The 25,116-nt window shown below is 49.8% G+C and overlaps 1 protein-coding gene across 2 annotated transcripts; it reads left to right on the top strand.

Annotated features, from left to right (window-relative positions):
* The first annotated feature begins 1,383 nt into the window (after nucleotides 1-1,383).
* Nucleotides 1,384-21,373, top strand: NFILZ (NFIL3 like basic leucine zipper). 2 transcript variants are annotated; one of them, XM_023540512.2, is made up of 4 exons: nucleotides 1,384-1,882; nucleotides 18,270-18,371; nucleotides 18,711-19,327; nucleotides 21,067-21,373. In XM_023540512.2, the coding sequence occupies exons 3-4, from the start codon at nucleotides 18,727-18,729 to the stop codon at nucleotides 21,363-21,365; spliced, it is 900 nt and encodes a 299-aa protein (XP_023396280.1). In that variant the 5' UTR covers nucleotides 1,384-1,882; nucleotides 18,270-18,371; nucleotides 18,711-18,726; the 3' UTR covers nucleotides 21,366-21,373. The 2 variants fall into 2 exon arrangements, with proteins under 2 accessions (XP_023396280.1, XP_064136598.1); XM_064280528.1 differs by lacking the exon at nucleotides 21,067-21,373 and having other exon boundaries at nucleotides 18,711-19,627.
* Nucleotides 21,374-25,116: the final 3,743 nt, after the last annotated feature.

The following is a 25,116-nucleotide window of genomic DNA, read 5'->3' on the forward strand; positions in this document are numbered from 1 at the left end:
TAAAGTTTAGTTCATATATGAACTCTAGTACTGAATTTGAATATCTTAAAATGAAAACTTATTCTTTGTAAACTGTTCATTGTTTTAACACTGAAGAATGTATCAGTGGTCCTATTTAGTGGTTACCCAAATTATGCCGTTTGGAGATATTTCACCTTTATTGTTTTTGGCTGCCGTCGACTTGATTCCTACTCTTGCGGACCTCATGTGTGCAGAGTAGAAGTGCTCTGCGGCGTTTTCAAGGTTGTGACCGTTTGGAAGCAAATCCCCCGGTCTTTTCTTTCAAGGTGCTTCTGGATAGGTTCAAACCGTCAAACTTTCGGCTAGTAGTTGAGCGCTTAACCATTTGCGCCACTCAGGGGCTCCTTTCAGTTTTATTAAAATTCACTTATTAGTTACCTGACAATTATTTGCATAAAATATTACCTCAGACAGTAACCATAATTTCACTGCCTGAATTTTTTTTTATGGTCATTATTAGTATCTGTTTCCTTTCATGGCTTTTGCCGAAAAATAATTTTATTTTATATAGAACCAAAAAAACCCGAACCCGTAGCGATGGGGTCGATTCTGACTCATGGTAACACCATGTGTGTCAGAGTGGAACTGCACTCCATAGGGTTTTCAATGGCTGTAATCTTACTGACGTGGACCGCCAGGTCTTTCTTCTGCAGTGCCCAGAGTGGAATCGAACCTTCAAGAGGAATATTGAAAAATGATCCCAGCTGGTTGTCAAATACACCAGCAGCATCAAAGCCCAATAAATGTTGAAGGAACCAAAGTAGGAGGGTGCAGTTCCAAACAGTGACCACCAGGCGCCGCTGTTCCCAAGTCAAGACCAGCCGCGGGTTAAATCTTCAAATCCGGTCTCCCTTCAAGACGTTTCCTTTTCTGTAAGGAGCGCGGTCCAGGTTCCTTCCTCATCTCCCGGACCCCAGCTCTGTCCTCTGCAATCGTTCACCCCGGGGTCACTTGCGGGATCTTTCTTGCAAGAAGTTCTGACCACGTCCCTCCAGCCTGCTCTCTCGCCCCCCCGCCGCCAAAAAAAACGCTTTTGCGGTCTAGTCCTACTCATAGCAACCCCGTAGGACAAAGTAGAACTGCCCCACAGAGTTTCCAAGGAGCACCTGGTGGATTTGAACTGCCAAGCTTTTTGGTTAGCAGCCATAGCTCTTAATCACTACGCCACTAGGGTTTCCAACCGGTTCCCAAGGTACCCCAAATGTGTTCTTGCTGACTCTGATCGCTGGGCCTTTGCATATGGTGTTCACTCTGCCCGGAACGCCATCTATCCCAGCTTACTGGTGTCCATTAGGGAAATCTCTTATCGTATTTAAACACTTAACCCCTGGGAGCAAGCTACTTAATCGCTGTGTGCCTCAGTTTCCTCTGATGGGTAGGCTGGAAAGAGAGGGTGTGTCCAGGGTAATTCCAACGAATTGGAAAATCTTGAAGGCAGTGGGGAGCCATAGAGGGTGTTCGAGCAGGGGAGTGTTCTGGGATATAAGAAAAGTGGCCCCTTCCTCTTTCTATAAGGGCATTAAGAGGGTAGTAAAGGGAGGCTGTAGCTTTGACCACACCAGACTCCCTCTTTAGGGGGGTGCCCAGAGAGGACCCCAGCCTGTGTACCCTCCTGGTGGGGCTGTTTGCTCCCCAGTGATCTTCCTGAGCTGGGGTCAACCCACAGCACCTGGACCCTGGGCAGACACCCGGTGGGGGAACAGTTGTGGAGGGGAAGCTGCAGGCTGGGGCCCGGGTGTCACCTTCACGGAAGCGCTGGTGACTCCCTCCACTGCGGAGGAGTATGGAGGCCCTGGGCGGCTGATGTGGCTCACACAGGAGGCACTGGGGAACAGTGGCCAGGAGGGAAGCTCTCCTCTAGGTACAGGTCCAGCTGGGCTGGCTAACATTGAGGGGGCTGGGGGGCTCTAGGGGGTCCCTGCACCCAGCACTGCCTCCCCCTGCCTCTCTCTGTTTCTCTCCTGGCTCTGTCTCTTGGCTGTCAGGGTCTTTTTCACTCTCTCACAGCTTTCTCCCCTCTGTCTCTATCTTTTTCTGGGTCTCTGTCTTTCTCTGGGCTTTTCTTTGTGTCTCTCTTGCTCTTTCCCTGCCCCCTTCTCGCTCCTGTGCTGCTGTCTCTGTGGTCCCCTCCAGGCTTCTCACCCCCATGGAGGGCCCCCTGCTCTCCCTTCCTCTCTTGGGTTCTCTTGTCCTCTGACCCTGGGGCACTGGGAGGAAGGATGAAGGTGCTGCCCTGGGGAGGGGGCTGGCCAGGGTGGGAGAGCTGAGCATGGCCTCCCCATGGAGCTGGGAGGTGGGGGGAGCAGGCATCAGGCCCAATGCTGACCTCCATTTTGAGAGGACCCTTCCACAGCCCACCTTCTCCCTGCAGCTCAGCTCCTCGAAGCCCATCTTGTCTCCTGCAGCCTGCTTTCTCCCCCGCAGCCCACCTTCTCTTCATAGCCACCGTCTCTCTGAAGCCCGTGTTCTCCTCACAGCCCACCTTCTCCCCACAGCCCACCTTCTCCTCTCAGCCCACCTTGTCCCTGAGGCTCACCTCCCCATAGCTCACCTTTGCCTCACAGCCCACCTTCTCTCCTGCATCCTGCCTTCTCCCCAAAGCCTGCTTTCTCCCTGCAGCCCACCTTCTCTCCCCTGCAGCCCACCTTCTCTCCCCTGCAGCCCCCCTTCACCTCACAGCCCACCTTCTCTCCTCTAGCCTGCCTTCTCCCCTGGAGCCCACCTTCTCTCTCATAGCCCACCTTTTCCTCCTAGCCCACCTTCTCTCTCCTAGCCCACCTTCTCCTCACAGCCTGCTTTCTCCCACACAGCCCAACTTCTCTTCACAGCCACCTTCTGCCCCAAGCTCAACTTCTCCCCACCACCCTTTCTCATCACCAGGCTCCAACCTCCTCTCCTGTCTCTCTGCATCTTCTGTGGGTGTCCTCCTCACACCCCTGTTCCCCATGTGGTGCACCTGCTGACACCTTCTTAACGCTAACTGCATGAACGAGCATAGGCTACTTGCAGCTCCAAAAGGAACCTATATTGTTGTCTTTATGGCTGACTACAACAATTTGTGGTGGGGGGCAGGTAGGGCGCTCTTGCGGTCTCGGAAGAGAGCGCTCTAGAGACCAGGGAGGGTCTGGCTAGTGGGTGGCTCTTTGTTGTTGCTAGTTTTGGTCAAGATGGCTCTGACCCATGGCGACCCCATGCACAACAGAACAAAAGTGCTTGTCCTGTGCCATCTTCCTGATCGTTGGTGTGCATTTTGAGTGCCTTTCAGCCTGTTGTGATCCACAGGGTTGTCATCAGCTGATTTTTGGAGGTAGATTAGCAGGCCTTTCTTCCTAGTCTGTCTTAGCCTGGGAGCTTTGCTGAAATCTGTTCACCATGGATGACCCTGCTGGTATTTGAAATGCTGGTGGCATAGCTTCCAGCATCACAGCAACATGCAAACCAACCACAGAATGACAAAATGACAGATGGGTGGTGGTCCTAGGGGTTGTTATTCTTGGGGTCTGGCTGTAGGGGAGGTGGTTTTGTTCTGAGGGTCTGGTGGTTTGGTGAGTCCAGCTGTTGTGCAGATCTCGGGGGTGTTTGCTCTCAGGGTCTGTCTGCTGTGGGGGTCTGACTAAAGTCTTGGTGGTTGTTATTGTGCGTGCCCAGCTGTTGCAATGGTCTGGTGGCTGTGCCTCTCTGGAGTGATTTGTGGGGATCTAGCTACTGGGAGAAGTTCCTGGGTGGTGCACATGGTGAACATGCTTGGCTGCTAACCCAAAGTCCACCTGGAGGAGCCTTGGAAGAAAGGCCTGGCAACCTGCTTCTGAAGAAACCAGCCATTGAAAGCCTTACGGAGCATGGTTCTACTCTGACACATGTGGTGTCACCAGGAGTGGGAGTTGATGGCAACTGGTTTTTAAACACTGATGGAGGTGGGTGGGGCAGTTTGTTGCTCCCGGCTCTGGTGATAACTCTCGTCTGCAGGTGGCTGTTGGGGTGCCTGGCAGTTATGGGGTTCCTGGTGTCCCAGCGTGGATGGTGGGGATCTTGGGTGACAGCTGTGAGGTTCCAGTGGCCCTGGAGGATGGGAGGGAGCATTTGTGCTAGGCAATTTGGGGTTACAGACCTCTGGTTGTTGCATGCTGGAGCCTGGTTGTTGTGTGTGTGCGAGGTCATGGTTCGTGGGCTGGTGGAAATCAGCTCTCTCTCTCATTGTCTCTTTCTCTGTCTATATCTCTCTCTCCATCTCTGTTGCCTCCTCCTCTTTTTTCCTCCCTGCCTTCATGCCTTCTCTGTATCTTGCTGTCTGTCCATCTGTCTCTTGGCTTCTCTCTCTGTCTGTCTCTCATCTGCCCCTCTTTTTCTTTCCCTCCGTACCACACGTCCATTCCAACATCGTTGAGCAATTACTGTGTGTCCAGCTCTGGTTGCAGCCGGTGCCTGGAGGGCTCTGGGCCTTGTTAGGATGGGAAAAGAGGTGTCCCCCGACCTGGTGGCTGGCACTAGGGGTGGAAATCGCTGGTTTGCCTGGAGCAAGAGAGTTGGATGTTTGTGTCTCAGGGGCCATCTCCCTGGCCAGACTTTGTCCCTCAACTTCAGAGCTGAGGCTGAGGGTCTTGGAAGGTTTGGGAAACCTCAGTCATAGGTCTTGGGGGAGGGGCACTGGGACTCTCCTCTGGGGGACCAAGAGGGTTGTGGACATAAAGAGAAGGGACCAGCCATACAGATATCTGGGGGGAGGGACATTTCAGACAAAGCAAACAGCCCATGCAAAGGCCCTGGGACAGGACCATGCCTGGTGAGTTGGTGGAACAGCAAGGAGGCCTGTGTGGCTGGAGCTGAGTGAGCTAGGGGGACAGAAGAGGAGGGAAGGGCAGGGAGGGACAGGGTAGGTGAGTACGGTCTCGTGGGCTGGGGAGGGCCTGGGCTTTTACCCCAAGTGAGGTGGACATGTGTGGGGCCCCGTGGGCACCCTAGCCCCTGCCCTGAACATACCACTTGTGTGGTGCCCCATTTTTTGGCTAACATGGTGGCAGCTGGGCCCAGTGGGGTACATAATGGGGGTCCAATGTTATAAAAAAAGCCGCCACCATTTCTGGGAAGCTGCTGCTGGGCTCAAGCCTACCTGGGGTGCACATCTTTGTAACTTGGGGTCGAATGTGGGCACTTCCGGCAAAGCAGGATTTCTCCACCACCTACTATTGACATTTGGGGCCAGATAATCCGTCGTCATTGCTCTAATGGAACAATGGTTAAACACGTGGCTGCTAACTGAAAAGTCAGTGGTTCAAACCCACCAGTAGCTCTGTGGGAGAAAGGCCTGGCAATCTGCTCCTGTAAAGATTTTTGTTGTTTTTAGGTTCCAACTCGTAGCAACCGTATGTACAACAGAATGAAACACTGCCCAGTCCTGCGCCATCCTCACAATTGTTGCTATGCTTGAGCCCATCGTCGCAGCCACTGTGTCAGTCCATCTTGGAAGGGTCTTACTCTTTTTTGCTGACCCTCTACTTTAGCAAGCATGTTGTCTTTCTCCAGGGTCTCGTCTCTCCTGCTTACATGTCCAAAAACATGAGAGGAAGTCCTGCCATCCTTGCTTCTAAGGAGCATCCTGGTTGTACTTCTTCCAAGACAGATTAGTTTGTTCTTTTGGCAGTCCATGGTATATTCAATATTCTTCGCCAACACCATAATTCAAAGATGTCAGTTTTTCTTTGGTTTTCCTTAGTTGTTGTCCAGCTTTCACATGTACATGAGGTGATGAAAATACCATGGTTTGGGTCAGGTGCACCTTAGTCCTCAAAGTGATATCTTTGCTTTTTAACACTTTAAAGAGATCGTTTGCAGCAGATTTGCCCAATGCAGTGTGTCCTTTGATTTCTTGGCTGCTGCTTCCATGGGCGTTGATTGTGGATCCAAGTAAAATGAAATCCTTCACAACATTAATCTTTTCTTTGTTTATCATGATGTTGCTCATTGGTCCAGTTATGAGGATTTGTGTTTTCTTTATGCTGAGGTGTAATCCATACTGAAGGCTGTAGTCTTTGATCTTCATTAGTAAGTGCTTCAAGTCCTCTTCACTTTCAGCAAGCAAGGTTGTGTCATCTGCATGTAAAGATTACAGCAGAGAAAACCCTATGGAGCAGTTTTACTCAGTCACATGGGATTGCAACTTGTTGGAATCGACGGTACACAACAACGATAAATCTTTTTGTCGTGAGGGGTCGGGGGGATCCTGTGCACTGTAGGTTGCTGGGCAGCATCCCTGGCCTCCACCCACTTGATGCTAACCACATCCCCTGCCCCGATCTTGACAATCAAAAATGCAGATTATGTCAAATATCCCTTGGGGGGGGCAAAGATGCCCCCAGTTGCGAACCACTGACCTAAACCTCGAGGGTTGGGTTGCGGGGGAGGCTGCCTAGGTGGCAGGGTCTGCAGGGAGAGGAGTCAGGAACCTTGGTACCATCTCAGGCGAGCAAGCCTCAGTCTTCTCACCTGTAGAATGGGAAACTGGGGGCAATGTGAGTGTTCAGTGCGGTCACTCATCCGCTCTACAAGTTTTTATCAAGCACCTACTATGTGCCAGGCACAGTGAGTAGGGCGTACTGGGAAGAAGAGACACAAGCCCTGGCCTCATTGAAGAGGGAAGATGTTCATCAAAGAATTACACAGATACATGTAAGATGATGATAATCACCAATGCTAAGCAGCAGAAACACGTGGTGCTGTGTCATTGAGGAGCAGGACCACCTGGCCTGTCCTGGGAGGTCAGGGATGGTGTCTTGCTCGTCTAGTGCTGCTATAACAGAAATACCACAGGTGGATGGCTTTAACAAAGAAAAATTTGTTCTCTCACAGTCTAATAGGCTAGAAGTCCAAATTCAGGGCTTCAGGTCTAGGGGAAGGCTTTCTCTCTCTGTCGGCTCTGGAGAAAGGTCCCTCTCATCAATCTTGCCCTGGACTAGGAGCTTCTCTGAGCAGGAGCTGTGGGTCCAGAGGACGTGCTCTGCTCCTGGTACTTCTTTCTTGGTGGTGTGAGATCCCCGACTGTCTGCTACCTTCCCTTTCCTTTCATCTCTTGTAAGATAAAAGGTAGTGCAGGCCACACCCCATGGAAACTCCCTTTATGTTGGATCAGGGTTGTGACCTGAGCAAGGGTGTTATATCCCACCTTAATCCTCGTCAACATAACTCTCATTAACCACAGGCAGAGATTAGGATTTACAATGTATAGGAAAATTCTATCAATCACAAAATGGAGGACAACTGCACACTGGGAATCATGGCCTAACCGAGTTGGCACATATTTTGGGGGGACACTGTTCAATCTATGACAGATGGCCTCTCAGAGGAAGTGGTGCTTGAGCTGGGATTGAAGGAGGAAAACGAGGAATCTAGGTGAGGGGAAAGTCCCTGGTGGCACAAGAGTTAAATGCTGGGCTGCTAACCGAAAGTTTGGCAGTTCGAGCTCACCCTGCAGCACTGCAGAAGAAGGGCCTGGTGACCAGCTTCTGTAAAGATTGCAGCCAAGAAAACACTATGGAGCAATTCTACTCTAACGCATGGGGTTCCCATGAGTCAGAATTGACTTGCGTTGGTTTTTTATTTAAATTTATTTTGTTTTATTTTTGTGGTGGAGGATATACACAGCAGAACACACGCCAATTCAACAATTTCTACCTGTGGAATTCAGTGACATTGATTACATTCTTTGAGTTGTGCAACCATTTTCACCCTCCTTTTCTGAGTTGTTCCTCCCCCGCTAACATAAACTCACTGCCCTCTAGATTTCCTATATAATCGAGTTGCTATTGTCACTTTGATCCCATATAGGTAGTTCTTAAAAGAAGTTTTTTTTTTTTTTTTTTTTAGGGGAGGAGAAGAAGAGCATTCCAGGTAGCAGGGCTTGCATGTGCAAAGGCCCTGTGGCAAATCTGAGCAATAGGAAGGTCAGCATGGTTGGAGCTTGAGTGGAGGCTGGAGGGATGAGCTCAGGCTGGACTTGCAGGCCTTGTGGGTGGGGCGAGGGAGTGAGATTTTGATCTACGCAGGGTTTTAAGCAGGAAAGTGGCATGATCTGATTTGCATGGTGAAAAGATCCCTGGGGCAGATAGTGCCTGTGGAGCACTTAGCTTAGGCAGTGCTGGGCACTCCCAAAGGGCTCGGATGATGCCAGTGGGTGTTCTGAGGACCCAGGAGGTCACTGGGTCCGGTCCCTGTCCCCTGAGGTGCTGGGACTGCAACTCTGGCCTGGCTCCAGGAATTGGAGGCTTCCAGGCTTGGGGTGGGGGTTCGGAGTGGGTTGTCCCTGCTTTGAGCTCAGCTTCAGAGATGGGGAAGGGAAGCCACTCCTGGACTGGGGCAGGGCTCCGAGAGCCAGAAGCCAGAAGAGACTGAAGCCCTGGGGAGCGCCACGGACATTTGGTCCTGTGCCACACTGCTGGCCACATGCTCTGCCATGGGGGGTACCAGAGGAGCTGTGTCCTGGCTTCAAAGGTACCTTGGGGACTGGCTCACAGCTCTGGACTCTGTCTCAAGGCTCAAGAGGGTAGGCCCTGGGGTCCAGCTGGCCAGGTTCCAAACCCACCCATGACCAGGTGTGTGACCCTGGGCAAGGCGCTGCACCTCTCTGAACCTCTGTTTCCTCCTCGGAGAAAAGGGAGAACCTGCCTCCCAAGGTGTTGTGAGGATTAAACAACATTGCTTGCATTCATTCATTTGACAAATATTTATTAAGCACCTGTTGTGTGCTGGGTGCTGTTCTAGGCACTGGCGACACTGTGGGGAGATATCCTTGCCCTCAAGGGGTGCGTTATAATGACCAAGACGTAAACATTACCAAGATCAATGTGTAAGTAAAAGGAAGTGAGAGAGTGGCATTACTGAATGTTTTGATCAAAGATTCTATACAGGAATCCTAATCAAAGGGGGGAAAGCAAAGAACAGAATTTCAAATTCTCATGAAATCCAGACTTCCTGGAGCCATCGAGGCTGGATGAACACCTGAAACTATTGCCCAGAAATAACCTTTAAACCTTAAACCAAAAAATATCCCCTGAAGTCTTTTTCAAACCAAACAATAGTTTAGCTTAATTAGTAAAGAGTGCCTGCCTTGAGCATTGTGGTCTTTTACAGTTTACCTATACGGGATCAAATTGACAATAGCAACTCAAAAGATTAGACAGAAAACTTAGGGGGCAGTGAGTTTATGTTAATGGGGGAGGAACAACTGAGAAAAGGAGGGTGAGAGTGGCTGCACAATTCGAAGAATGTAATCAATGTCTGAATCTTACATGTAGAAATGGCTGAATTGGCATATGTTTTGCTGGGTATACTTTCAACAACAATAAAAATAAACTATGAAAGAAAAAAAAAAGGCATAGTAATAAAACCAGCTGCCGTCAAGTCAGCTCTGACTCATGGAGACCCCACGTATGTCAGAAAACCGTAGAGCTTTCAATGGCTGATTTTTCAGAAGCAGATTGCCAGGCCTTTCTTCCAAGGCACCTCTGGGTGGCTTTGAACGATCACCTTTTGGTTAGCCGCCAAGCTTGTTCACTGTTTGCAACACCCACTGACTCCAAGGTAGTGATAAATGCCCCGAATAAGCAGGTGGCAGAGTAAGGAGACAGAATGAATGTTTGTGGAGATGGTGGTGACACTATTTAGCCCTCCGGGCCAGAGGAGTCCTTGCTGAGGAGGTAACATATCAGCAAAGACCTCAAGGAGGTGAGGGAGGAGCCATATTGTCTCTGGGGGAAGCATTCCAGGCAGAGGGAATAGCCGGTGCAAAGGCCCTGAGGCAGGACTATGCCTAGCATGTTGGGGGAACAGCGAGGAGGCCCATGTGGCTGGAACAGAGTGAGCAAGGGCAGGAACAGGGAGACCAGGGAGGCAGCAACTGCACTGGTCCAGGGGTGGGGGGTGGGGCTGGACTGGGCTGGGACCGAGGAAGAGTAGGAGGTGGATGGACTTCAGCTGGATTTTGAAGGCAAAGCCGACAGTTTCCTGATGTGGGCCCAAGAGAAGCACCAGGGCTAGCTTGAGGGTTTTGGACTGAACTGCTGGAAGGATGGCTGAGCTGGTTGGAGGGAAGACGAGACACTGGGTTTTTCCTGTGTGGAGTGTGGCACTCCCATAAGACCTCAGGTGGGGACATGGAGGAGACAAATGTCCAGCGAGACCTGAGTGTGGCCTTGGATAAGTGTCTGCTCATCTCTAAGCCTCAGTTTTCTCAACTGTCAAGGGGGCACAGGTGATTGCTAGGGCTGAGCAGGTTCTGGGGAGAGGCCTAGCCTCGGTGTAGGATTAATGAGGGTGTGTGTGTGTGTGTGTGTGTGTGTGGGGTCTGTGGGCCTGGCTCCCTGCCAGCTGGAGGAAACCCACCAGCCATGGCATGAGTGGGAGCAGAGGCTGGCTGGGTCCCTCCTGGTCCTTGGCTGGACACGGGATACCTCTGAGCTTCTTCCCTTTGGGGTCGTGTGGTGACTGTAGACAATTGCCCTTGTTTCTCCCTGGTGACAGCTCTCAGGGCTCGCCAGGTGCCTCTGGACCTTGGCTGGAGTTTAGCAAAGATCCTTCTGAGTGTTTCAGCCTGCTCCACAGGGAGGTGGGGGTGGTCTGAGACTTCTCTTGTTTTAGGGGTTTGTTCCAGATTTGGCTGGAGAGAGGGGGAGGTGGAGCCCCAGGGACACATCCGGCCCGGGCACCAGGTGCTTAAGGCCTGGAGATGAATTTTGTTTGGTGTGAGTTTCAAGGGGGGCAGAATTTCCATGGAGCTGGTGCTCACGTATGGCCCTATCCTGATCAGATCCCGTGAGCCCTCGGCGCCTCCCTGGAGCTCCTGCAATTCAATAACGGAACACCCACTATGCTCTGGGCCTCACGGGCGCTGTGCCCACTTGACAGTTGAGAAAACTGAGGCTCAGAGATGAGTGGCCACTTGCCCAGGGTCACACAGCATGTCATTGGTAGAGCAGGGATGGGACCCGGGCTTCGTGGCTCCAGACAACCCCACTCCCCTGCTTCCTGCCCGCTCCTAGGGCCCGGGACTCCAGCTGGGCCTGTGGGCTGGGCACAGGAGGGGCCAACGGCTTCCGGCCTCTCCGCTGGGCCCCAGAGGGGGCAGGGGGTGGGGTTGGGAGGGGAAGGGCCGGCCGCAGCCCCAGAGGGCTTTGCGTTTTCCCCTTGAAATCTGTGCTCCCGCAGAGGGTTCTCGATTTTAAAGATTGGTTTTGCCGGGGCTTTCATGAGCTGGGGGCCTGCTCAGAGTGAGAGTGCAGGGTGCTGGGGCCCTTCTGAGGAAGAAGCTGGGCTGCCCAGGGCTGTGGGAGCAACCGCTGGGGTCCTGCATCTTGCCTGGGCAGCCTTCTGAGTCAGAGGAGAGGATCAGAGCTTGTGGAACAGGTTGGGGAGGAGGGCACGGCCCCTGAGTTGGGGCAGGGAGATGTGGTGGAGACATCCGAGAGAGGTCAAGAGTTGTTTTGGGCTTTGTTTGCATACCTCCCCTGACAGGCAGCTCATTACTTCTTAAGGCAGCCCCTGCTGGGTTAAAAAAAAAGGAAATCCTTTTTTTTTTTTAAATTGTACTTTAGATGAAGGTTTACAGAACAAACTAGCTTCTCATTAAACAGTTAGTACACATAACTGTTTTGTGACATTGGTTGCCAACCCCATAACATGTCAACACTCTCTCCTTCTTGACCTTGGGTTCCCCATTATCAGCTTGCCTGTCCCCTCCTGCCTTCTTGTCCTTGCCCCTGGGCTGGTGTGCCCATTTAGTCTAGTTTTGTTTTATGGGCCTCTCTAATCTTTGCCTGAAGGGTGAACCTCAGGAGTGACTTCATTACTGTGCTATAAAGGGGCCCGGAGCCATACCGTCAGGCCCGTAAGTCTGGTGACTTTTTTTTTGTGAGTTAGAATTTTGTTTTAAATTTTTCTTCAGCTCTGTCCGGAACCCTCTGTTGTGATCCCTGTCAGAGCAGTCAGTGGTGGTAGCCAGGTACCATTTAGTTGTACTGGACTCAGTCTGGTGGAGGCTGTTCTGGTTGTGGTCTATTAGTCCTTTGGACTAATCTTTCCCTTTTGTTTTTGGTTTTCTTCATTCTTTTATGGACACAGTTTTACACTGACATACATGGGGTCTCCATGAGTTGGAATCGATTGCAACTGTCTTTTTTTAGATTTTATTTTATACTTATTGTATGCCTATTCTGAAGATGCGTGTCATGGGGTGCCCAGGCCCAGATGATGACCGTGGTGATGGTGGAAGCCCACAGGGCCCTGGGAGCCCAGAAGAGGCCCCTGACCAAGCTGAGAGAGGTCAGTCCGGCAGGCTTCCTGTAGGAGATGACACCTAAGCTGAGCCACGTAGGATGAGTAAGATTTAGCTGGGGAGGAGGCGAGGGAAGTGTGTTCCAAGCAGAAGGAACAGCATGTTGGGGTGAGAGAACTTTCTCTCAGGAAAAGAAAGAGGTTTTAAGTGGCTGGAACGGTGTGCTGGAGGAGGCATATGGGGGCTGCTGAGGCCAGAAAAGGGATAAGGAGAAGCTTCGCATAGCGAATGACCCCAGGGGAAGGGAAATGACCCTCTCATTCCTCAAGCAAGTTATGAGTCTAACTTTGTTTCGTATTTCCTAATTGCTTTACCAGGAAGCAATTTACACCTCTACCTTCTAAGTACACAAATGCCCATCTCACCGTATCCTTGACAGTTCGGAGTTTTATCGTTTTTTAAATCTTTGGCAATTTTAGAACAAGAAAAAAAAATGTATCTATTGTGTAAGTTAAAGCAAATTAGCATCTCTCTTGTAAAGGCGGAGCTTGAACTATTTTTTCAGATGTGTATTGGCCACACAAATGCCGCCTTTTGCCTGTGAGTGTTACTAGGTCTCACACCCACTGGAGAGTTTTCGGTCATCTCTAGCCCCCTCCTTTGCATGGAGGAAAGGAAAACTTGTGGGCTACCCTCTGGCCATGTGGGTGGGGAATTTGTGAGGCAGTCTTTTTCCTTTGATTCATCTTTTTTTCTCTCCTTTTTTTTTTGTCCTCTTACAGTTTTTAAATTTCTTATCTGTCGGAGGATGCGTCCCTAAGTGACTGTAGCTTTGTCCTCATCTGCGGTGTCTTTGGTGTCGAAGAGGGTTGCCAAGCTCCCATGGAAGGCTTTCTGTATGAGACCAACCTGATATGCAGAAGTCTTACACACACAACTTGCCATTTAATTTTTTGAAACATCTGCATATGACGGAAACCCTTGAGCTCATTTTATAGATGAGAAATCTAAGGCTCAGAGAAGTTAAGTCACAAACCCAGCATCCCGTGGCCAGTATTGGCTGTTCCTCTTGGCTTCACTCAACCAACTTCTCTTCTGACATTAAGGTGCTGTTTAATTTAATTTTAATTTGGGAGAAGAGGTCTTGCTGGTTCTCCATACCTATTGTCTCACCTGCCCAGTTAGAAAATAGAAGCCCCATTCTAATTGAGTAGGGATGGTGGAGTCCAGCTCAACACCAACCTTACAATGCAGGGAAAGGAAAGAAAAACAGGAAAGAGGGAGTGGGAACCACAGAACATCTTTGGAGAGCCATAACTGGCCTCAAGGCCCAGCTCTTGAGTTGGGCCTTGGTTCTGGATTGCTAATATCTGGGCTACTGGTTTTCACTCCATCCCTGCAATTAAAATCCCATGTGACTTTGGTAAGTCCCCTTTCAGTTCTAGATCTCAGTTTCCCCTTCTACTAGTAGGTCCATCTCTTGAGTTTTTATTCTAACAACCATATTTTTCATACCTGAGCTCTGAGTTCCTTTTATATCTGCCTGTTTTTGCTTCATAATCTCCTGTTCTTGTTTCATGGTTGTTACACTCTCCTTTAAGGAGCCTTGGTGGCATGACAGTTAAGCATTCAGCTGCTAACCTAGAGGTTGGTGTTTCAAACTCACGCAGTGGCTCCTCGGGGTAAAGACTGGCGATTTGCTCCCATAAAGATTACAGCATAGAAAAGCCTGTGGGGCAGTTCTGCTCTGTCATATGGGCTCTCTATGAGTTGGAATCAACTCAATGGCACCTAACAACAACAATATTCCCTCCTTTATGGTGCCTGGGTGGCACAAAAAGATTATGACTACTAACCTAAAGATTGGTGGTTTGAAACCACGCCCCCCCCCCCCCGCCAGTGGTACCTCAGAGAAAGTTCTGGTGATCTGCTTCTATAAAGATTAAAAACAACAAAAACAAACAAACAAAACCCATTGGCATTGAGTTGATTCCAACTCATAGTGACACTACTGGATAAAGTAGACTGCCCCATAGGGCTTCCAAGGCTGGAATCTTTATGGAAGCAGACTGCTACATCTTTCTCCCGTGAAGTGGCTGGTCTGTTCAAACCGCTGACCTATTGGTTAGCAGCTGAGTGCTTAATCACTGCACCATCAGGGCTCCCTCCGTAAAGGCTATAGCCAAGAAAACCCTATGGAGCACGCTCTACTCTGTAAACGTGGGATCACCATGAGTCAGAATCAACTTGACAGCAATGGGGTATTTTTTTTTTTTTTTTTGGCTTATTCCCTCCTTTATCTTTTTTGAGTCGTTTAACACATTCATTGCAAAGGTCTTTTAAGATTGCACTGTTATTCTCTATTTCCTCAGATGTAAATTCTTCCAGTCAGGCAGTTTCTGGGAACTTCCTGAGGTGGCTGTGAATTCATCATTTCTTCAGGATTATTTCTGTGATGGGCACCCTCATCTGACCCCCATATATTAGGGGGCCCTGAACTGGTCCCAGCTGTGTCCCAGCTTTGTCACTGGGCACCTTTGCTCTGGTCTCTGGTTCAAGTTAGCATTTTTCTATCATTTCTAAGCACTTGGAGAGGAATGGGAAGGTTTCTGTGTGTACTTGGTCTGCCATCTTCAATGGAAGTCCAATTTCATCATCTGTAAACTGATGCAGTTGTGTTGGGTGATGATCTCCAAGGGACCTCACAGATATTTTCAACAAAGGTAACCATAGGGGTCTGGCACCAGATGGAGCTTGATTGGAGGGGCTTCTTGCTATAACAATAATAATAACAAATAAAAAATATTGTTATTGTTAGTTGCTGTCAGTTGGCTCCAGCTCATGGCGATTCCATGTACAATAGAATGAAATATTGCCCAGTCCTGTGTCATCTTCACAATCTTTGGTGTGCTTGAGTCCATTGTTGTGGCCACTGTGTATTTTGAGTGCCCCCAACCTAGAATGCACTGTATCGGCAATGTTCTGTAGGGTTTTCATTGGCTAGTTTGGACGTAGATTGTCAGGCCTTTCTTCCTAGTCTATCTTGGTCTGGAAACTCCACCGAAACCTGTCCACCTGCTGGTATTCGAAATATTGGTGGCATGATTTCCATCATCATAGCAGCATGTAAGCCACCACAGTATGATAAACTGACTGGCAGGTGGTGGAAATAAAAAATCGCCATTGTTAATCATTTACAATTATTATTATGTTGTTGTTAGCTGCCACCGAGATGGCTTTGACACCTGGAGACCTCATGTATAACAGAACTAAACATTGTCCAGTCCTGCATCACGTCATGATCGTTGGTATGCTCGAGTCCACTGTTGTGGCCTCTTTATATTTTGAGTGCCTTTCAGCCTAGGGGGCTCATCTTCTAGCGTTTATATTGGATAATATTCTATTGTTATCCAAACCAAATAAATCAGTTGCCATCAAGTCGATTCTGACTCATGGCGACCACGTGTGTGTCAGAGTAGAACTGCACTCCACAGAGCTTTCAAGGCTTTGATTTTTCAGAAGCAGATCACCAGACCTTTCTTCCAAAGTGCCCTGAGTAGACTCGAACCAGCAACCTTCCGATTGATAGCCATGGACTTAACTATCTGCACCATCCAGGGACTCCTAGTTGTTATTCATAATACCACATTTATTCCGTACATAACCAAGGAGTTAGGTGCAGTTATTGTCCTCATTTGGTACTTGAGGCATTGGAAGCTCAGAGAGGTGACCCGACTTGCCCGAGCATACTCAGTTAGGAGGGAGAATTTGAACCTGGCTGACCCAGCTGCTCTTTACCCGGTGCCCTGCACTGCATCCTGGTGGCCTGGGTGCTAATCTTGGCCCCACCGTATTGTTAGCTGTGCAGTTTTGGACACTGTTGTCCTCTGTGGGCTGGGGAGACGGACCTCTACCCTTCAGGTGTGCTAACGAGCTTGAAACTCCATCCTCAGTAGAAGTCAAGAAAGTCGGTGTACCGGAAAAGGTGTGAATTCAGGGCCTTGTCCAGCCTGGGTTCTGGCTGTGTGACCTCAGGATGGTCACTTTAGCCTCAGTTTTCTCATCTGTTAAATAAGGGTGATAATAACCATACTTACTGCTCCAGGTGTACTTACCTCTCCAGGTGTACTTGCCTCTCAGTGTTCTTACTTCTCCAGGTGTACTTACCTGTCCAGGTGTACTCACCTGTCCAGGTGTACTCACCTCTCCAAGTATATTTAACTGTCCAGGTCATGGTGAGTGCCGAGTAAGAAATTGCATGTGCTTGGCACATAGTTGTTGTTAGCTGCTGTCAAGTTGGCCCTAACTCGTGGTGACCCCATGTACAAGGGAACAAAAAAATGCCTGGTCCTGTGCCATCCCCATGATGAGTTGCAGATTGGACTGTTGTGATCCATAGGGTTTTCATGGTCTAGTTTTTAGAGGTAGATTACCAGGTCTTTCTTCCTAGTCTGTCTTAGTCTGGAAGCTCCACTGAAACCTGTTCAGCATAATAACATGCAAGGCTTTGCTGACAAATAAGTGAGGGGCATGAAGTGCGTTGGCCAGGAATTGAACCTGGGTCTCCCGCATGGAGGATGAGAATTCTAACACTGAACCACCACTACTGCCCCTATAGTAGGTGCTCAATAAACTCCTCTTCCTTCCTTGGGGGAAAGCAGACTGGGTCAGGGAGTGTGAGTGCCAATAACTCAAATCCCCAGAGGATTTCATGGACCAGAGGGAGGGGAGGTTTTCCATGGATGCAGAGAGAGATTGAATTCTAACAGAGAAGGTCCAGGAAGGTGGATTTAAATCCTTTGGAAGGAAACTTTCGTGACCATATGAGATCATCCAGCCTGACAGGGGCTACTTGGGAGAGAATGAGCTCCCCTTCACTCAAGGGGTCCAAGCAGAGACTTGATTCCCACCGTTGGGAGACTATGGAGACTGATGGGGCAGGGGTGGAGTTGGCCTGGGCCATCTCTGAGGGAGACTCTTTTCTTGTGTCCTCACCTCCGGCCACCACCTCACAAGGAGTGCCGCTGCTTCTCCACCCTCCATTAGCGCTTCCTCTGTGACCACAGGAAGGCCCAGCCCAGCCCTCACTGTGTCTTCTCTAAATAAACTCAGGCAGGACAGCTATCTGCTGCCCCATCTCCCTCGGGTTCCTGTGGAGGTGTGGGGGTGGTGGCTGGGGGGCCTCAGGGCAAACCACAGTGAGGAGAGACTCAGGCAGGGAGTGCTAGAGCCCGCAGCGCTCTCCTCTCCATCACGGGCTTGGTGTGAGAGCTGTTCTACCAGTTCCTCCTCCATCTGACCACCAGTCCATGCATGGCCCTCTTCCTTGGGCCTCTGCTAATTCGGGCCGGGGCTTCAAGGAGCCCTGGGGCTGTGTTTCCCTCCCTGTCCAGCCCAGCAGGTATCTGGGCCAATCATCTCTGGAATTGTCTGCCAGCCCTGTCCTCTCTGCCAGATCCAGGTGGTATGCTGGGGACTGAGGTGGCCAGCATTTCATCCTGTTGTACACAGGGTCAGCCTGAGTCAGGGGCTGACACAACGGTGGCTACCAATGACAACATCAGTGGATGAGCGGGCTGTTGGATGGATGGGTGGGTGAGTGGGTGTTGGATGCGTGATTGTAGAATCAGATGAGTGAGTGGATGGATGTTTGAGTGGACAGATGGATAAATAAAAGGCTGGGTGGGGAGATGAATGGATAAATGGGTGGATAGGGAGTTGATTGGGTGGGTAGGTAGAGGGGGTGGCAGGACGAGTGAGTGGGTAGATAAATGCATGGACAGATGGACAGTTGAGCGAATGGATGGGTGAATGAAGGGCCTGATAAATGTATGGGTAGGTGGGTGGATGGATGCGAAAGGACAAAACTCTGGCCCCCAACTGAGGAGATTTAGGGGTACTACCTGGGCATCATTTGAATGAGTAGCAGCTCACTTTCTGACACCAGCATGGCCCAGTTTAACTCTATGCATGCATTCTCTCTATCTAGGTTCAGCTTCCCTTCCTTCTATCTCCTTCTGGATCACCCAAGACTCTCACCTTGGAGCTCAAGTTGAACTGACTCCTGACGTGCCTGCCGACCTTCTCAGCGGTAAGGAGACCTCCCCTGGAAAGAGCCCGTGTCCACCTGAGGATATAGCCTTCGACCAGCTCTCCAGGTGGAGATGGGCCACTCTTAAGCTTCTCCCACCATATGGCCTCTGGTGGACTTGCCCACTTCAGCGGGCATCAATCTGTCCCAGTCCCCTGGAGCTGCCTACCTTACTCTCTGTCTCCACCATCCTCTCCAGCTTCACTCCCACTATCCCTGCCCTCAATCCCAACAGCCCCACTATTTTTAGTGATGGCAGAGACACAGGATGAATTAGAGGAAGGCACCCCCTGGGTCAGCCTCCTGCCTCCATTCCAAGACCTCCTTCCTTTCCTTCAGTTCCAGAACGGCAGCCATGGACATGGGTCCCTTGGACCTGGCGGACATCCTGCAGGGCCGCAGCAAGACATTACGGGGGGCTCGGGGCAGGGGCCCCACCGTGCGTCGGCAGCGAGAGTTCATGCCAGAAGAGAAGAAGGACACCATTTACTGGGAGAAGAGGCGGAAGAACAATGAGGCGGCCAAGCGATCCCGGGAGAAGCGCCGTCTCAACGACGCGGCCATCGAGGGCAGGCTGGCAGCCCTGCTGGAGGAGAACACACTGCTCAGGGCCGAGCTGCGGGCGCTCAAACTTCATTTCGGTCTCCTGCCCCCCATTAGGGGCCCCCAGACTCTGCCCCTGCCGGCCCTGCTGTGGGAGTCCCCCTGGACTGGGGACCCCCATCCTGGGGCTGAGCAGCTCCCACCCCTGCCTGGGTCACACGGCTGCCTTTTGAGGCCGTGTTCCCTGGACGCTGGGGCTCCAGGGTGCCGGGGCTGCCTGGTAGCTCACAGGTGGATGGGCCTAGCCACTCCCCCCAGGCCTCCCCAGGAACCTGTACCCCATCCCCCCAATGGAATTGACCTGGCCCTGCAGGCTGCCCTTCCAGCTGCTCTCCTCAGCTATCGCCTTCTGGGTGAGCATGTGGGGTCCAGGCCAGACCTCAGGCCCTTCTGGGGGTTGTGGGCACCCGTGCCCACTGTATGCCGGGGTTCAGAGTCCTCAAATGTGCTGCTGACCCCTGCTGCTGATCCCATGGGGCTGTCCCCCCGGGTGACCTGCCCTAGTCCTGAGGGTCTGGGACAGCCCTCTTTGCCCCATAAACTGCGCATCAAGTCCCGAGCCTCAGCCAGGGCACCTCGAGGCTGGGAAGGTGGCCGGGGCCCCCTCTGAGGACTCCCCCTGAGCAGAACCAGGCCTGTAGGGATCAAGGGGTACCCTGGCTAGAAAAGTCTACTTCCCAGTTCCTGCCCAGGCTTCTGTGGGGTGGGATTCTACCTTGGACCCTACCAGGGCTCCCAGACAGCGCTGAAGTCTGTGCTTCGGGGAGTTTCTTTTTATTTCTTCTCTCCTTCCCTCCCTGCATTCATCCACCCACCCACCAATTCATCCACACATGCATCTACCCATCAACCCGCCTAACCACCTATCCATTCACCCACCCACCCACCCATCCATCCATCCATGCATCCATACCTCCATCCATCCGTCCAACCATCTGTTCTTTCATTTGCTTATTTATTTAATCACACATTCACGAACTCATTTGTTCATCATTCATTCATTCATTCTCCCACTTATTCATTTATTTACAATTCACTCACCCATGATCTTTGGACCCTCCCTCTGTGCCCAGCTTTGTACCAAATATAGAGAGGTTCCTGTTCTGTGGGGAGCAGGGGCTTAGAGGTAGACATACTGAGGGCCATGCTGAAGGAGGAGGTGATTTCTCCAGGTGTTTGAATCCTCATCTCTTGGGATTCCCTTGAGGGTTTGTTTACCACTCATTTTGAGGCTCAGACTTCCCCAGTCCAGATGGCTCCCTCTGTGTCTTGAGTTGGACCCTTGATTCACTAAAAGGGTCAGCAGTATCTGGGAGGGGCTCTGTGTCTTCTCTCTCTCCCCATGATCCCTGCTTCTGAGGGCCTTCTAGACTTAGGTACACACACTCCCAGCTGGACAGGAGAAAGGACCATTCTGCAGGGGAGGGTCTCCCAGGGACCCTGGAGCCCCAGAGCTCATGAAGGACCCTTCTCTCCTCGGGCTTGTCCCTCAGACCCTTTCCACCTTCCAGCTCAATTCCTTCCTGCTTCAGTTGGGAAAGCCCAGAGGAGGATCTGTCTTAAGCAATCATAGCATTTCCACATCAGAAGGGCCCCCAGATTCCATTGACAAGTAGCCCTGCAGACTCTGCTTGAAAACCCCTAATGATGGGGAACTCACTTCCTCCACAACCACCCTACTATTCCTTCTCTTGAGCCAAAACCTGCTTCTTGCAAACTTAATCCTCTGGCCCTGTTCTTGCCACAGGGGACCACTCAGACCTCTGCCTCCCTCTTCTCTCTCTACTTGGAGGTAGCTGGTGTGGTGGGAGGAGCCTCAGGTTCCCCTCTTTAAAGTGGAGACCATCACACCTAACTCAGAGGGTCTGAGGATATTAAATTTCATCAGTCTGCCTGTAGCACTTCACACAGAGCCCGGCACATAGTAAGCACTCAATAAATGTTAACTCCCCTCTCTTCCTTTCCTTTTAGAGAGCTTTCATGTCCCTAACCCCAGACTAGTGCTCTCTTTAGGAGAAATACCCCCTCATTCTTCAAAATTCTTCCCTTATCACTGGCTTGTTTTTTTTTTTTCCCAATGTTATTTATATAGATGGCTCCTGGAACAGAATAGGAATCATTTATTCACTCGACAAACTTTTTCTGAGCTCCTACTATGTGTCAAGAAGCAACTGGATGAGAGAAAACATGTTCCAGACTGAGGGGTTTGCAGAAAGAGGAAGTTTGCACAAATGCATAGAAGACTCACATGTTGATTACTCTCCTTCCAGCAGTTGGCAACCTTCCACATGGCTGCCTGATGCCACTTCTCACCTGGGAGTCCGTGTGTCTCTCTGGTTATGTCATGATGCTTGGGGACTGGATTTTAGGACATTATGCAACTTCATGTAAGCCTTTTTTTCTGTCCATTTTTTTGTATTTAATAAAGTTTTTTAAACGTTTTTTGTCATTGGTGGTGAGGATATACACAATAGAACACACACCAATTCAACGGTTTCTACATGTACAATTCAATGACGTCGATTCCGTTCTTCAAGTTGCGCAACCATTCCCACCCACCTTTTCCAAGTTGTTCCTCCCCAATTAACATAAACTCACTGCCCCACGTTTCCTGTCTAAACTTTCGAGTTGCTGCTGTCAATTCGATCGCGTACAGATAGATTTTAAAAGAACACAATGCTCAAGGCAGACATTCTTTACTAATTAGGCTAAACTATTGCAGGGGATATTTTTGGTTTCGGGTTTAAAGATTATCTCAGGGAAATAGTTTCAGGGGTTCATCCAGCCTCTATGGCTCCAGAAAGTCTGGATTTCATGAAAATTTGAAATTCTGTTCCGTGTTTTTCCCACTTTTGATCAGGATTTGCCTATAGACTCTTTGATCAAAATGTGTAGTAATTCTTCCACCCATTTTTCAAGGCTGGTGAGATGTTTTTGGGTAAGAACATGTGAAATTCCCCTCCTACTTTGGGGGTGCTTGGCTCACGTAGAAGGCCAATAGATGCTCAATGAAAGAATCTGCCTTTGGTTGGTGGGATTGCCAGGAGCTCTGATGAAATGAGGTGAAGATGCTGGTACGACCACATTTCTCTGTTTTGTTGACAAGGATTCACAGACACGTCCAGGCTGAACTCTGTAGATATCTGCATCTGCGTCGTCCGACAGCATCAGCATTACCTGGAAGCTTGCTAAAAATGCAGTGCCTCAGACCTCTGCCAGAACTGCTGAATCAGAATCTGCATTTTAACAAGATGCCAGATGACCCACATACACATTCAAGTTTGAGAAGCATTCAGTTAGAGCAGGTTGTTGGCAAACTTTTCCTGTACAGGGACAGCTTGTAAATATTTTCAGCAGGAAGGGCCAGATGGTGTTTGCCACAACTGTGCAACTCTGTCATTATAGCATGAAAGAAGTCTCTGTTATTGTTGTCGTTAGATGCCATGGAGCCAGCCTCCACCTCATGACGATCCCATGCACAATGGAATGAAACGCTACCTGTGCCTGCACCATTCCTGTGACTAGTAGTCAGTTGGACTGTTGTGATCTATAGGGTCATCAAAGGCTGATTTTTTCAGAAGTAGATTGCCAGGCCCTTCTTCTGAGGTGCTTTGTTTGAACTGTCAACCTTTCGGTTATCAGCTGAGCGCATTAACTATTTGTACCACGCAGGGACTACCTTATTAAGTTACGGGCCTACAAAATCAGACTTTTATGGAAGTCGGTAATTTTCACTAGTATCCAGGTGATCCTTGTGATGAGACCAGTTTGGGAAAGCTGGCTTAGTTTTCAGCAGTTAGGTCCGGGAGTTGATGGGCTCAGCATCCCGTCCCAGCTGGGTGAGCTTCCTCATGTTACTGAGCCTCTCTGATCCGCCTTTCCTGATCTATAAATCAGGATTATAAATGTGATCATCCCCCAGAGCCTACGTATAGAGATCGTAGGTAAACCAGTGGATGTGACTGTGTTCTGATAAAACTTTATTTCCAACCTCGAGGGACCAAATTACTGGGCTGAGGACTGTGGGGAACCATGGTTTCAGGGAACAACTAGCTCAACTGGCATAACATAGTTTGTAAAGAAAATGTTCTACATTCTATTTTGGTGAGTAGTGTCTGGGGTCTTAAAAGCTTGTGAGCAGCCATCTAAGATACTCCACTGGTCTCACTCCATCTGGAGCAAGGGAGAATGAGGAAAACCAAAGACATGAGGGAAAGATTAGTCCAAAGGACTAATGGACCACAACCAGCACAGCCTCCACCAGACTGAGTGCAGTACAACTAGATGGTGCCCAGTTACCACCCCTGACTGCTTTGACAGTGTTCACAATAGAGGGTCTCGGACAGAGCTGGAGGAAAATGTAGAACAAAATTCTAACTCACACACACACAAAAAAGACCAGACTTACTGGTCTGACAAAGAGACTAGAGAAATCCAGAGAGTATGGACCCTGGACATTCTTATAGCACAGTAATGAAGTCACTCCTGAGGTTCACCCTTCAGCCAAAGATTAGACAGGCCCATGAAACAAAACTAGACGAAATGGGCATACCATCCCAGGGATAAGGACGAGAAAGTAGGAGGGAACAGGAAAGCTGGTAATGGGGAACCCAAGGTTGAGAAAGGGACAGTGTTGATGTGTTGTGGTTTGGCAACCAATGTCACAAAACAATATATATATAGATATTAATTGTTTAATGAGAAAGTAGTTTGCTCTGTAAACCTTTATCTATAGTACAATTAAAAAAAAACAAACTTTATTTCCAGGATATCCAATATCTGAGAAGATGCACATAGGTTGTTTGGCACAAGGCCTTCCCTGGGGATGGTTTTCTCCTTAACAAGAATGTAACTAATCGTGTTTCTCTTTTTGCTTTGGCCACCATGGACCTCAGGGCTAAACTTAAGGCTCGTTCATAGTAACTGTATATTCATTCGTTCAGTTTTTTATTCATTCACTCACTCAGCAAATATTTATTTGCACATACCATGCTCCAAGCACTGGGAAAAGAGCAGTGACCCAAACAGACGTGGTTTCTGCCTCCACAGTGTTCATAGTGTGATAAAAACATACCAAAAAATCCATACCTGTTGCCGTTGAGTCAATTCCGACTCATAGCAACGTAAGAAAGAAAAACATATAATAGATCCAATGGTGACAAGGGCTACAGCGAAAAAAGAAGTAGGAAGGCGAGCGTGGGAGAGGTAGGGGTGGGTGGCTTATAATAATTGAAATAAGGAGACATTTGAGCAGAGACCTGAGGGGGGAAGGAAAAAGGCATGCACATATATGGGGGAAGAGCATTCTACGCGATGGAAACTGCCAGTGCAAAGGCCCTGAGGCAGGACCATGCCTGGTGTGTCAGAAGAACAGTGAGGAGGCCCGTGTGGCTGGAACAGAGTGAGTAAGGGGTGAGAGGAAGAGGGGAGGCAGGGAGGGGGCAGGACAGGTCATGCAGGGCCTTGGGGGCTGTGGTGAGGACTTTAGCGTTCTCTCTGAGTGAGTTGGGGGGGCTGCGGGAGGGAGTTTCTGAGTGTTTCTGCTGTAACTGTTCCCCCACCCCCATCCTGTGGTGTGTAAGGCCAGATGAAAATAAATAAACCCACTGCATCAGTGGGGTAGAGCTGGTTTGCCTGAGAAAGGAAGAGGGGGGTTTGACTGACCACAATATCACCGTGACTCATCTCCCATGGAAGGCCGAAAGGTCTGTGAAAAAATGGTGTGGTGGCAGCTTCATTGTCTGATCTCTTCGTCTGACTTCACAAGGAGAGAAAGAATCACCATCAGCATCAGCCCAAAGCTGATTCCTATGAAGCGAAGGTCAGACGTACCTTCTCTCTCCAACCTTTTCACCAATTTCGACACCAGCTGTCCCTTCCATGGCACTCCCTACTCCTCTACTGCTTTCGATTATTTGTTGCATTGGCCACACTGAACTCCTAGACAATATTCATGACTATGGAGCTTATGAATTTATGCCTGGTCCTTCACTATCCCCATGATAGGTTGTAGATTGGACCGTTGTAATCCAGAGGGTTTTCACTGGCTAATTTTCGGAAGTAGTTCGCCAGGCCTCGCTTTCTAGATCATCTTAGTCTGGAAACTGTGCTGAAGCCTGTTCAGCATCATAGCAACATGAAA

Source organism: Loxodonta africana, chromosome 3, assembly GCF_030014295.1.
Source record: "Loxodonta africana isolate mLoxAfr1 chromosome 3, mLoxAfr1.hap2, whole genome shotgun sequence".
Lineage (NCBI taxonomy): Eukaryota > Metazoa > Chordata > Mammalia > Proboscidea > Elephantidae > Loxodonta > Loxodonta africana.